The 12,835-nt window shown below is 38.3% G+C and overlaps 1 protein-coding gene across 1 annotated transcript in view; it reads right to left on the bottom strand.

Annotated features, from left to right (window-relative positions):
* The window catches only part of LOC107688245 (high affinity nerve growth factor receptor-like), a 40,694-nt gene that overhangs the window by 7,231 nt on the left and 20,628 nt on the right, over nt 1–12,835 (bottom strand). Inside the window, exons 12-16 of the mRNA XM_016485867.1 lie at nt 12,452–12,616; nt 12,230–12,360; nt 11,225–11,397; nt 3,933–4,173; nt 3,372–3,530 (exon numbers count right to left, since the gene is read on the bottom strand). Coding sequence (XP_016341353.1) covers nt 3,372–3,530; nt 3,933–4,173; nt 11,225–11,397; nt 12,230–12,360; nt 12,452–12,616 — 869 coding nt within the window. The remainder of the gene's footprint in view (nt 1–3,371; nt 3,531–3,932; nt 4,174–11,224; nt 11,398–12,229; nt 12,361–12,451; nt 12,617–12,835) is intronic.

The raw sequence follows: 12,835 nt of genomic DNA, 5'->3' as shown, positions 1-12,835 counted from the left end.
GTATATATATATATATATATATATATATATATATATGTATATAATTCAAATATATTTGTAATTATCATTTGTTATTATATCATTTTGTATTGCCTATATATATGTGTGTGTGTGTGTGTGAGTGTGTATATAACTATTACATTTTTTTTTATGTATGTTATGCACCCTTTAAAAGCACATGTGTGATTGCATGTGCGCTTTTAAAAGGGTCATAACATACATTTAAAATTGATATTGATTCATTAATTATTATTATTATTATTTGCACTGGTATTTAATTATTTATAAAGCCATCTTGGGGATGTTGCCTTTATATCTTTGCGGTCTTATACAACAGAAAATTGTTGAGAAATATTTCCTTTGTTCGCAAAATTGTTATACTCTGTTCCTTTTGTTCGATCTGAACTAGGTAAGAAGGCTTTTGTGTATGCAACTCCATCTGACTGGATATCACTTCTTCAATCGAAATGACAAAATTTGCTGTCTTTGGATCATTTTAAAACAGTTATTCGGCAAATGGAAGATGCTCAATGATATGTAATTGTTTTAAGTGTTTTTAGTTTGTTTGTGCTGTGTAAATCTGTGATGTAACTGATTGTATTGCTACCCATTTTGGCCAGGACACTCCTGTGAAATAGATTTTTCATCTCAGAGAGTCTTTTCTGGTTAAAAAAATAAATAAAAATAAATTATTATTATTGATTTTCTATTTTTTATTTCCTGAGGTCCACCTACTGTGGTTCTAAAGTGTTTTGTTTTGTTTTTCATTTGTCATTTATTTTTTAAAACCACTTTCCACCATCTCTATGATCTTTTGAATTCAACTGCAGCTTTGTCTTATATAAACATAATATTAGAAAGTTGAAGACATTCAGAATGAGCAGTTTGCGTAACTTTGTTTCAGTAAATGCTCTTTTATTTGGTATGGAGGAAGTTCTAAACTTTACAGTACATTTTCATAGTACATTACAAGTATTTTATTTAAAAAAAAAGAAAATTTAATTTATTTTACTCTATTTTCTACAGGCAGCAGTTGACTGTAAAGAAGTACCCTCTTCTCTCCAAGGCTATTCCTGGTGGCTATTTAAAACGCCAGTGACTTCAAGCCCTTATAGCATTGCCTCTTAATCAAATGAGGTGAAGAGACTGTCAGCGCCACACAACATCATTCTGAAATGGGCTTTCAATCACTGCAATAAATTAACAAAAATTCACATTGACCCCTCTGAAAGTCTGGCACCCTCTCTCCTCGCAGATGGAAAGTCACAAACGATCCGTCTCCATCCCAAACAGTTAGGCTCTAGATAATTAGCTGTGTCCATCATGGCTCGAGAAGGATTAGGTTAACAAGGTTAAACAACGTCGGCCCGAGGCGAAGATGAGGTTTAATCGGATTAAAATCGAGTCGGCGGGAAAGTGAGCTACCTCTCTGTTGAAAGTAGAGAAGCCTCTCCAGCGTAATAGTGCAGTTGTGGTCACACCAGAGTCCACTTTTGGTGCCTAATCTGAGAGGTCTGGATCACTCTGGAACCGAAAAAAATCTATTGATCTTCTCGTTCATAAGTGCTTAAGAGCACGGTCTGATCCAGTCTAAATTGGATGTTCACATCACGATGAAGGTTGGGAATAGCTCTGTCTGTTTTCTTTAACTCACTGACCAGGGCTGATGCCATAAGACAGTCTAAATCACTTCTGTCATTGCAGGTAAACATTACAGGAATCATTTACTGTCAAATGAAAATTAAATTACTCGCTCTCTTGTTGTTCTAAACCTGTATTTTTTTTTTTTCAGTTTTTGCAAAATGTCAAAGGTGAAAAAGGGACAAAACAGCACAAAAGCATCATAAAAGTCTCATTAAAGTAGAAAATTGTGGTGTCATTCCTAAACAAATGACAAATCCTATGAATTGGTCAAAAAGAATCATAAGTCGTGTCCAAATCAAAATGAACTTCTTTTACTGTGTAATGGCTTATATCTGCTACTAATTACCGACTAGCTGTTAATTTGACAAACATTTAGACAAAGATACCATTATAGGAGTTTTGTTTTTGTTTCATTCAGAAGTGTAGGCTTTTTAAATGTTGTTGAAAGAAGTCTCTTGTGCTCACAAAGGCTGTATTCATTTGATCTATCTTTTTTCTATGTGAATATATTTTAAAATATATTTTTGAAAAATATTTTTACAGTAAAAATGTAAATATTTTTACTTTCACTTTACTGATCAATTTAATGCTTCCGTGCTGGAAAAAAATACTACAAAATTAATTAATGGGATCAATCAACAACAATTGTTTTTTTTTTTCGTTCATATACAAGGATGTACAGAGCCCCGCACATGACATGCAAGGAAAAGTAAATAAATCGTGCGCACGATTTACTAATTCGTTCCCTCGATGTACTAAAGCGTGCACACGATTACTATTTCGTTCCCTCGATTTGCCAAGTCGTGTGCACAATTTACTAATTCGTTCTCTCGATTTATAAATCGTGTGCACACTTTAGCAAATCGAGGGAACAAATTAGTAAATTGTGCGCACAATTTATAAGTCGAGGGAACGAAATAGTAAATCGTGCGCACGATTTAGCCTACTATTTTTTCCTGCATGCCTTGAGAGTGAGTAAATGACAGAACTTTCATTTTTTAGGTGAACTGTTCCTTTAAAAGCTGTTTTGTAGTTGTATTGTTTTAAAAACTGACAGTGAATGAGTTTGAAATATAAATAGGTATGATTGCAGCCACACATACTTTTGAATATTAAATGTGGTATTTACCTCACTGTTGGATAGCTGATACCAGGGTTGTTTGCCGTAGGTGAAGATTTCCCAAAGAACCACTCCAAAGCTCCAGATGTCACTCTCCGTGGTGAACTTCCTGTACATGATGCTTTCTGGCGGCATCCAGCGAATGGGCAGCATCGTCCTCCCACCGACCTGAGGATGTCAATGGAAACAGATTATTACAACTAAACATCTCTGCTGTGGGTACATATATATATATATATATATATATATATATATTTAAAAAAACTTACAAAGGAAAGGAAGAATCACAAATGAGAAATCTTTAAATGTTTCAAATGTTTCTCCCAGACCTTAGCAAGAAGTGGATAACCCAAAAGTTGGGTTAGTCCATATTTGACCCAAAGTTGGGTTGAAACAACCCAGCATTTTTTAGAGTGTTCCATCTATATACAGGAACAACTTGATGGTGAGTAAATGAAAGAATTGTAATTTTTTAGGTGAACTGTTTCTTTCAATTTTGTCTGTTTCGTGGTTGTATTGTTTTTAATATGTTTGACATTTTACTAGGCATGATTGTGCAGCCACACATGGTTGTCACAAACTTTGAACATTAAATGTGGTACTTTACCTCACTGTTGGATAGCTGATACCAGGGTTGTTTGCCGTAGGTGAAGATTTCCCAAAGGACCACTCCAAAGCTCCAGATGTCACTCTCCGTGGTGAACTTCCTGTACATGATGCTTTCTGGCGGCATCCAGCGAATGGGCAGCATCGTCCTCCCACCGACCTGAGGATGTCAATGGAAACAGATTATTACAACTAAACATCTCTGCTGTGGGTACATATATATATATATATATATATATATATATATTTAAAAAAACTTACAAAGGAAAGGAAGAATCACAAATGAGAAATCTTTAAATGTTTCAAATGTTTCTCCCAGACCTTAGCAAGAAGTGGAGAAGTCTCCAGTTTCTAAAGTGTCTAAAATTGGAATTTATTGAAAGGATAGCCCCTTGAGATGTGACATCTCATTTTCAAGGTGGTCCTAATTGTGATCAGATAAGTCAGAGATCTCAATATGAATGCAGACCAAATGATCTGCCACTTTTGTTATTTACAGTATATTTTTTCTTAATTTCAGGAGGAACATATGGAACAATACTAAAATTGTAATGTGTTTTACCCTGTAGTAATCAGTGCTGTAAATGTCTCTCGACATCCCAAAATCCCCGATCTTCACCACCAGCCCCTCTCCGACCAAACAGTTCCTGGTGGCAAGGTCTCTGTGGACGAAATGAAGGGAAGCGAGGTACACCATGCCCGAGGCGATCTGTGCTGCAATGTGGAGCATCTGAGGAAGAGTCAACTGACCCAGCGGAGGAACCTTCATCTCATCCAGGATACGAGCATCTGGACCGTGAGCCCTGTACAAAACCCACACACATTATAATACACATTATATAAACATTACCCTGAAAAAAGACATTTTGGCTGTGTTCAGAACGGACACTACATTGTACTAGATATTTAGTATACATTCAAAGCATGTTATACTCTTTAAAAAGGGTTCAGAAAGGTTTTGCAATGATGCCAGTGGTTCTCAAAATGTTTTGGGCCAGCGCCCTCCTACCCCTTATCCAGGTCCCTCACTGCCCCCCTCCCCGAATCAAATAAAACGTAGTCTAATTGTCCTCACTGAATATTAAAGTTGATTATTATTATTTTGTGTTTATAATGAGGACTGTTATTATATTTACAGTAATTCAAACGTTTGGGATCATTACAATTTTTAAGAAATTACTTTAATTCAAGGATGCATTGAAAAGACAGTGAAGTACTTTTTTACAGTAAATTATTTTAAAATAAGTGTAATAACATTAATTTACAGAGTTTTTAAGTATGTTGGTGATTTTCATTGCTACAGCTTCAGTGTTGTTGATGAGATGCTGATATACCTTGTTGCCCCAAATTTAAAAAGACTAAATAAAAATTCCTGTTTAGAACATATCCACAGTGACATTTGTACAGAAGAGATTTTTGATGTTTGTTCTTCCAGTCCTGGAACTCTTGAACACCATTTTTACTGCTGTGATATGTTTGGATGTTTTCAATTAGCTTTCAGTGAAAAATAATAATATTTATCCCTTAGTTTTAGAAAATACAGTTTTTTGAGAATATATTGAATTCCCTTTTTTTCTGACATAGTGGACATGGTTTTTTTGGTGGGTAAATACCACATTAACACATGCAAATGGAAGAAATGTTAACCCCACTTTACTATTGTCAGACTCTGTTCCTTGTTTTGTGTGTGTTTTGCTCCCCTTGTGCCTTCCTTGCCCTTATTTGGTCCTTCCGGTTCCTGTCCCCATTTATTTCTATTTGTTCCAGGTGTTCCTTTTTATTAGTTATCCTCCTCACCTGTCTGCCCCTCGTTCTCTGCCCTATTTGAGTCCTAGCCCGTTCTGTTCTCCCTTGTCCGGAATTATATGTCTACCCTTGCTATGTGTGTTTTCCTTGTTCCCTGGATGTGATTCAAATCTATATGTTTGAATTCCACTCCTCGTCTCCTCGCTCCTTCGTCTCTGTGCTCCTCACAGTAGTGCACCGTGACAGAATTCCGGACCGATATAATAAGCGGCGCCGCTTCTCCTCGTTTTGTTTTCCTGTTCGTTTCTCCCCAATAACATGGAGGAACAAGCTTTTTTCATCGCTGTGGCTCAGGCGAGTCACGACATGCTCACCTACGCGAAGGCATCAGGGCAACAGAACTCCCAGACACCACCAACCTCGACTGGAAGGAGGCGGTCATCCGGTGTCTGGAGAGCCTCTGATCCCGATCCGGAACCCCTCCGCCGGCCGTTCCTCAGTCAAGCCCACCGGCCGCGGTTCTCTCCAGCCCTCCGGCCGTTCCTCAGTCAAGCCCGCCGACCGCGGCTCTCTCCAGCCCGCCGGCTGTTCCTCAGTCAAGCTCGTCGGCCGCGACCCTCTCCAGCCCACCGGCCGTTCCGAAGTCAAGCCCGCCGGCCGCACCAATGTCAAGCCCGCCGAACGCGGCTCTCTCCAGTCCGCCGGCTATTCCTCAGTCAAGCCCGCCGACCGCGGCTCTCTCCAGCCCGCCGGCCGTTCTGAAGTCAAGCCCGCCGGCCATTCCTCAGTCAAGACCGCCGGCCGCAGCTCACTCAATCCCGCCGACCACGCCTTTCACCCCGAACCAAAAGGGGAATCTAAGGAGGAGAAGGCGGTCGGCTCCAGCCCCAGAGTTTAGCCCACGGAGGGCTCCTGTTCCCGAGTTTAGCCCACGGAGGGCTCCTGTTCCCGAGTTTAACCAACGGAGGGCTCCTGTTCCCGAGTTTATCCCAGAGAAGGCTCAAGTCCTCGAGTTTAGCCCACGGAGGGCTCCTGTCTCCGAGTTTAGCCCAATGAGGGCTCCTGTTCCCGAGTTTAGCCCAGTGAGGGCTCCTGTCCTTATGGGTCCGTCCGTAGTGGCCGGGCCGAGTGGCGAGGCCAAGGCCCCGAGCTGCCTGCTCCGCCATGGTGCCCCAAACGGGTACCGCCCTGGAGGCCTGCTGTCCCGTGTCTGTCCTGAGGGTCCTCCAGAGTGCCCACCCCACTACCCATTGGATGTTGTGAGGCACGAGGATGCACCTTCCAGGATGGGGGAGTAATGTCAGACTCTGTTTCTTGTTTTGTGTGTGTTTTGCTCCCCTTGTGCCTTCCTTGCCCTTATTTGGTCCTTCCGGTTCCTGTCCCCATTTAGTTCTATTTGTTCCAGGCGTTCCTTGTTATTAGTTAGCCTCCTCACCTGTCTGCCCCTCGTTCTCTGCCCTATTTGAGTCCTAGCCCATTCTGTTCTCCCTTGTCCGGAATTATATGTCTACCCTTGCTACGTGTGTTTTCCTTGTTCCCTGGATGTAATTAAAATCTATATGATTGAATTCCACTCCTCGTCTCCTCGCTCCTTCGTCTCCATGCTCCTCACAGTAGTGCACAGTGACAACTATATTTCATAAATTTTGTGAGAATATTTCAAAGTTTGCTTACAAATACTTTAAAGAAAACGAAGTACAACCCTAATTCTAGAAAAGTTGGGATGTTTTGTAAAATGACAAAATCTGTGATTTGTTAATTCTATTTAACTTTTATTTAATTGACAAAAGTAAAAAGAAAAGATTTCCAAAGTTTTCACTGACCAACTTAAATGTATTTTGTAAATATAAACAAATTTTTATTTTGAAGTCTGCAACACGCTCCAAAAAAGCTGTGACAGAGGCAAAATAAAAGTGAAAAGGTTATAGAATAACCAAATAAACTGTTTTGAAACAGTTCACAGCAAGCAGGTGAATTGGTAATATGTGAGGGTATCATGTTTGGGTATAAAAGGAGCTTCTCAGTCTTTGCAAGCAAAGCTGGATCATGGCTCAAAATTTGTTTAAAATTAAGGTGGCCAGTGAAAACATTGGAATTTTTTTTTCTTTGTACTTCAGTCAATTAAATAAAGGTTAAAAAGAACAAACGACATATTCTTGATTTTATGGCATTTCACAAAATGTCCCAACTTTTCAGGAACTGGGGATGTAGAAAGATGGGATACATATGCTCCTCATTTTTAAAATAGTTACTATTTTAGTGCTGTCCTGATGTACTGTATATATTTGTTATAGTCAATTAAATTTCAAAACTTGCTTTTTTCTGTCAGTGTGTGCCAGCTATAATAAGAAGAAATGTTTCTTAAGCAACAATCAGCATGATTTCTGAAAGATCACGTGACAATGAAAGCTGGAGTAGTGAAGCTTAGCATGAGAGGAAAACACATTTTAAAATATATTCAAATTGAAAGCATTTTTTTTTTCAAATGGTAGATTTACTGTGTTACTGTATTTTTTAAACAAACAAATGCAACCATGTTTTAATGAATCCATTAACAAATCTTACTGACCTTTTTTTAAATGGTAGTGTATATTATAGGCTATGTTTTATTTATAATATATAGGCCTATTTTAAAAGCATGTATTTTAACCCAAATGTAACAGCCCACATTGTGTGTGTGTGTATATATATATATATATATATATATGCCACATGACATTCATCCCATATAGGCCTATTTGATTTGACTGGACTTGAAATATCATTATCATTAGTTTCCCAAGGAGCAAGGCCACGTGGATGGCTATATTTGTGAGCTTTGAATAAACTCTTTAGAAAATTGGCATTCAATCCAACCGTAGCCAATCAGCAAACAAAAAGCTATCATATTAATTTTCTAAACAAGAAAAAGCATCTCATTTTTTTTGATGGGAAGTTCGGCAGCTGCACTACAGAAAGTCAAGCGAACACTGAACAAAAAAAAGTCGTTGCTAAGGAAATGATACACCGTCTAGTCTAGAAGCGGGAGTATTGGTGTAAACTAGCAGCTAACACTAACACTACTTCTGGTCGCGAACGGCGCGACACGTTGCGTTAAAGCACATAGATCCCGTTATAATCAGTAGTTCAGTAACTGAGTGCAAGTGCTACATAAACGGATGCCGCGTTCTATTTCTGACGCACTTCACACGTTTGTGCAACCGACAAGTTGACAAATTGATATAGAAAGTGCGCTTTGATGCATCCAGTGTATAGACGACGTTAGGATCTAGCAGACCATTTTCTTTTGCAAGTTTCAGCTCATACATCTGCCTTTTTCCACTATAAAGAACCTTTTGTGCAATTTAAAGTTTCCATGAATGTTAAATGATCATCATGGAACCACTAATGCCAATAAAGAACCATCATTTTTAAGAGTGTATTTGGAATGCTGTATCCCACAATGCAATGCAGTCTACTTCATACTCAATAGAGTGCTGAAGGGATGATTTTTTGCAGGCCAACCCGAAAGTTAGCATAACCTTGATTCCCTCAGTAAAAATCCCAATAGGATTTTTCCATTGGCTTTTGGATTTTGGCAGAAAATAAACTCTGTGACCAATAAAAGTTTCTGATTCTTACATGTTTTGTTTATCAAGATGACCTTCATAAATTAATACAACTTTTGAAGCCTAAATTTGATCACCAGAAGTAAGCTACACAAGCTACCACAGTTGCACAACATCAATTTCAACACTGCTAAGCTTTGACAACTCTTTCAATCTGTTCTTAAAATCTACTAGCAGTTAAAAAGTTCGAGTTAGAAGAGTTTACAAGAGCGCAAGTATAAATGCAAGAAGAATGTAAAAGCAACAAGTGAGTAGATTGGTAGATTTGAGTAGATTTGGCATGGTGACATTTAATGTCCCAGACAACTTCTGTAAGTCCCATTTAGTCACTTATTAGCAACCACCCTTTTTAAATCAAGTAAAAAATCGTAAATGGGGTATTACTGATGTATTTTATGTCATAGAATAAAACATGAAAATATATTGAGCTTGTGTTAACCACAGACCTTGTTTTAGGTATGTAACCAAAAACCCATTCAAAAAACCTATTGACTTCAGGACAATGGAACTGGAAAGAATGCTTACTTATTTGCAGGTTTTAGGATTCATTCCTGTAGCACTCTATTTCCACTGTAACAACTGAACTGGAAGTGACACCAGCTGTGATCTTGGCACATTATTTGGTCGAACTGCTTAAAATTAAGGCATTTTTACATAAAGCTGAATATTAAAAGCGCAAAATTCTGAGATGATAACTGGATGCCACTCACTAGCAATGTGACAACAATGCAGCATGCTGCTTTTTATCTTTATATACTGCATGCTGTTTCACATGCTACTTTTTTTAAAAAGCATTCCATTCTGAACACAACTTTTTTTAGATCCCAGCATCTGCGTTGTTAATGGTAAGCTAAATGAATTATACTGTTATACTTGCAAACACCTCCAGATTTAAATCAGTACTGTAAGTTACTTTGGATATGAAAGCATCTGCTTAATGACAGCACAAGCACGATTGGTCACCATTGCCTTGCGTGTCAGGCCTCAATGTGCAAACCACTCTCTCCATTCATCCTAATAAATGCATGTAAAATCTCTGCCACTCGCTTGCCATCTGAGGTTTAGTATGTGATCCCTATTAGTTTAGCAGGCAGGTGGCAGGATGGGGCAGCTGCAACTGAGACTGGAGCCACATCCACACACGTGAAAATGCGATTTCATCTCCCCCTCAAACATTCACATGTCCCCACTCGCAATCTGGCCCCAGCAACCACCTGGCAAACAGACTGGATCTTTACGCACCGAGACTCAGCTGTGCTGGACATATGGTCAGTCAGTCCCCCATCAGCCACCTCATACTTCAGTGAACTTTACATCTTAATTAAGACTGAGCATCACAAAGCTGGATCTGCATTTGGGCTCCAGCGCTCCTCTACTTAGTTAGGGCTTAGAGTTTTAGATGTGAATGTGGTTGTAGATGGAAATATGGTAAATTAAAAACCATGAATTAGATTAAACTTTTCATGTACACTCTTAAAAAAAGGTTCCAAAGGGGATTTTTTTCACAGTGATGCCATAGAGGAACTATTTTGGGTTACCAAAAGAACATTTCAGTTAACGGTTTGGTTTTAAGAACATTTTAATGATCTAAAAACCCCTTTTTCCTCTATAAAGAACCTTTTGTGCAATGGAAAGTTTATACACTTAAAAAGTAAAGGTTCTTTATTGGCATCTATGGTTCCATTAATAACTTTTAACATCCATGGAACCTTCCCATTGCACAAACTGTTCTTTATAGTGGAAAAAGATTCTTTAGATCATTAAAATGTTCTTTACACTAAGAACATTTTTGTATTTTAGTAACTGTTCACCGAAAGCTTCTTTGGTGAACCTAAAATGGTTCTTCAAAGGCATTGCTGCACAACTCCCCCCCAAGAGTGTGTCATTCTTGTCTACATCTGCTCCAGCGGTGAAACAATGGCAGACTGATGACAGCTCACTCAGGGTGGGTCTAAGGTAAGACGCCAGTCCAGTCTGTGCTGAAACACTACAGTCAATCAAACTATCGTGGGAGGGGCCTGTTTTGGTGATGTCACACAGACAGGCATCTGAGATCGGCTTGATTTGAGAAAGGGGCAAACATTTAACCAAATTAAAAAAAAAAAAACACTGGGTGGATTTTTATCATTATAGGGTGGTTGTGTACACACACTGCCAACACACATTTCAGTTCAAACAACTTGTAAAAGTGCATGTAGCCTCCTATGACCCCTTTAATGGTTCGCATGGAACCATAGATTCCAATAAAAAAACCTTGATTTTTAAGAGTGTAAGCCCAAAACAAAATGCAGATTATAAACTAGTAACACTTGAGGGTCTGTTCTAAAAGAAAGTAAAAAAAATAAAAACCTTGCAAATTTGTTTTGGTGTTTCCCAGGTTGTTTAAGAATGGCATGTATAGATTGAAGCTCCAAGGAAGCTCTTCAGTTTCCGACCGCTACACCACATTGCTGGCGTATTAGTTAATTCGCTGTGAGTGGCTGGTGGTTATTAGACTGACCTTAGAAAGCGGTTGAGGTCTCCGTGTCGCATGTACTCAAACACCATGGCCAGAGGTTCTCCGTCTGTACACACGCCGTAGAACCGCACTATGTGTTCATGCTGCAGCACCGTGAGAAGCTCAGCCTCGCGCTGGAAGTCCTGCCGGGTGGACTCGTTGGCGACTTTCAAGGTCTACACAGACAACACAGACAATCAGACATTATTATAGTGAGCATATGACCAATTAGACACTTTTCAAAAATTCAACAAGGTAATGGATTTTGGGAAATAAATTTTCCTTTTTTGTTGAAAATGGCAGTTGTAATTTAAATTCATTTTGATGCTACTTCCTGCCATTCAAATTCAAACTGCAATTCTGTTTGCTACTTAAATTTTAAATTCATTTCAATTTGAATTTATCAGTTCAGTTCTAAATGGCGCTCAGCTTTGGTTTAATGCCTTGCAACAGTGTTTTTTTTTTTTTTTTACTATTATTTATATACTAATATACAGTATTTATTAATATTTTGAATTTTATTTTTATATTTTCAGTTATCGTTTAAATTTTTGTAATTTTGTTATGTGCATTTGTCATTTTTGGTAGTTTTTTATATCTCTTTAGCTTTAATGTATATTTCAGTTTTAGTAATTTTAGTTTTTTTTTTTTTAGCTAGTTATCTAGCTGGCTAACATGAATGTGAATTTGCTAGAATTGTGAAATTGACTTGTGATAGACTTGGAGGGATCAGAATTGGTTGAAAATCAGTAATGTTTTGCATTGTATGCCATCAATCTCAAACAGATGTGTGGTTTTGCATAGAGAGTTACTGTATATACAGTATTTTCTGTTAAATTTCTAGCTGTTGTTGCTAATTAAAACATTTTTAATGTAAAGAAAAAAGTAACATTTCAATAAAAACAAGAATATTTTTCTGGCACATAAAAAGACATTGCTTTCAAAAAATATTACATTTTGCTGAACTTCAAGAATGTTAAGCCCTAATAACATAAAGCATGATCATACCTTGATAGCAACCAGCATCTTGTCAGTATCAGGACAGAGGTTGGCACATTCTGCCAGGTAAACCTTGCCAAAAGCTCCTTCACCCAGTTCCCACTTCAAAACAATGTCTTTTCTTTTAATGTGCTGAACACCTGCAAAATACAGAGAAATAATCACTTTGATTTGGTACAAATTGAATCAGCATGCTGAAAACGTGTCATTGTGAGATTGTGAGACACTCACACATGTCTTTATCTTTGATGATGCCACAGAAGTACTGCGGGTTCTCTACAAAACTGGACAAGCCAGAATCCAGCGTGCCATCATCTGAAGACAGAGGACTTGCACCAAAGTTCATGAAGCGAAGAGATACGGCCAAATCATCCTCGGTGCCTAGAACAGATGAACCTGTAGATACACAGACAGGAAGTGGCTCCCAAGCAGCTCCGGTTTGGCATATTTTTTTCCTTTCTTCATATCTACAGGTGCATCTCAATAAATTAGAATGTCGTGGAAAAGTTCATTTATTTCAGTAATTCAACTCAAATTTTGAAACTCGTGTATTAAATAAATTCAATGCACACAGACTGAAGTAGTTTAAGTCTTTGGTTCTTTTAATTGTGATGA

The sequence above is a fragment of the Sinocyclocheilus anshuiensis genome, unplaced genomic scaffold (genome assembly GCF_001515605.1).
Source record: "Sinocyclocheilus anshuiensis isolate Anshui unplaced genomic scaffold, SAMN03320099.WGS_v1.1 scaffold1162, whole genome shotgun sequence".
NCBI classification, from domain to species: domain Eukaryota; kingdom Metazoa; phylum Chordata; class Actinopteri; order Cypriniformes; family Cyprinidae; genus Sinocyclocheilus; species Sinocyclocheilus anshuiensis.
The sequence above is the reverse complement of the archived record's forward strand: the minus strand, read 5'-3'. Positions and strand labels throughout refer to the sequence as shown.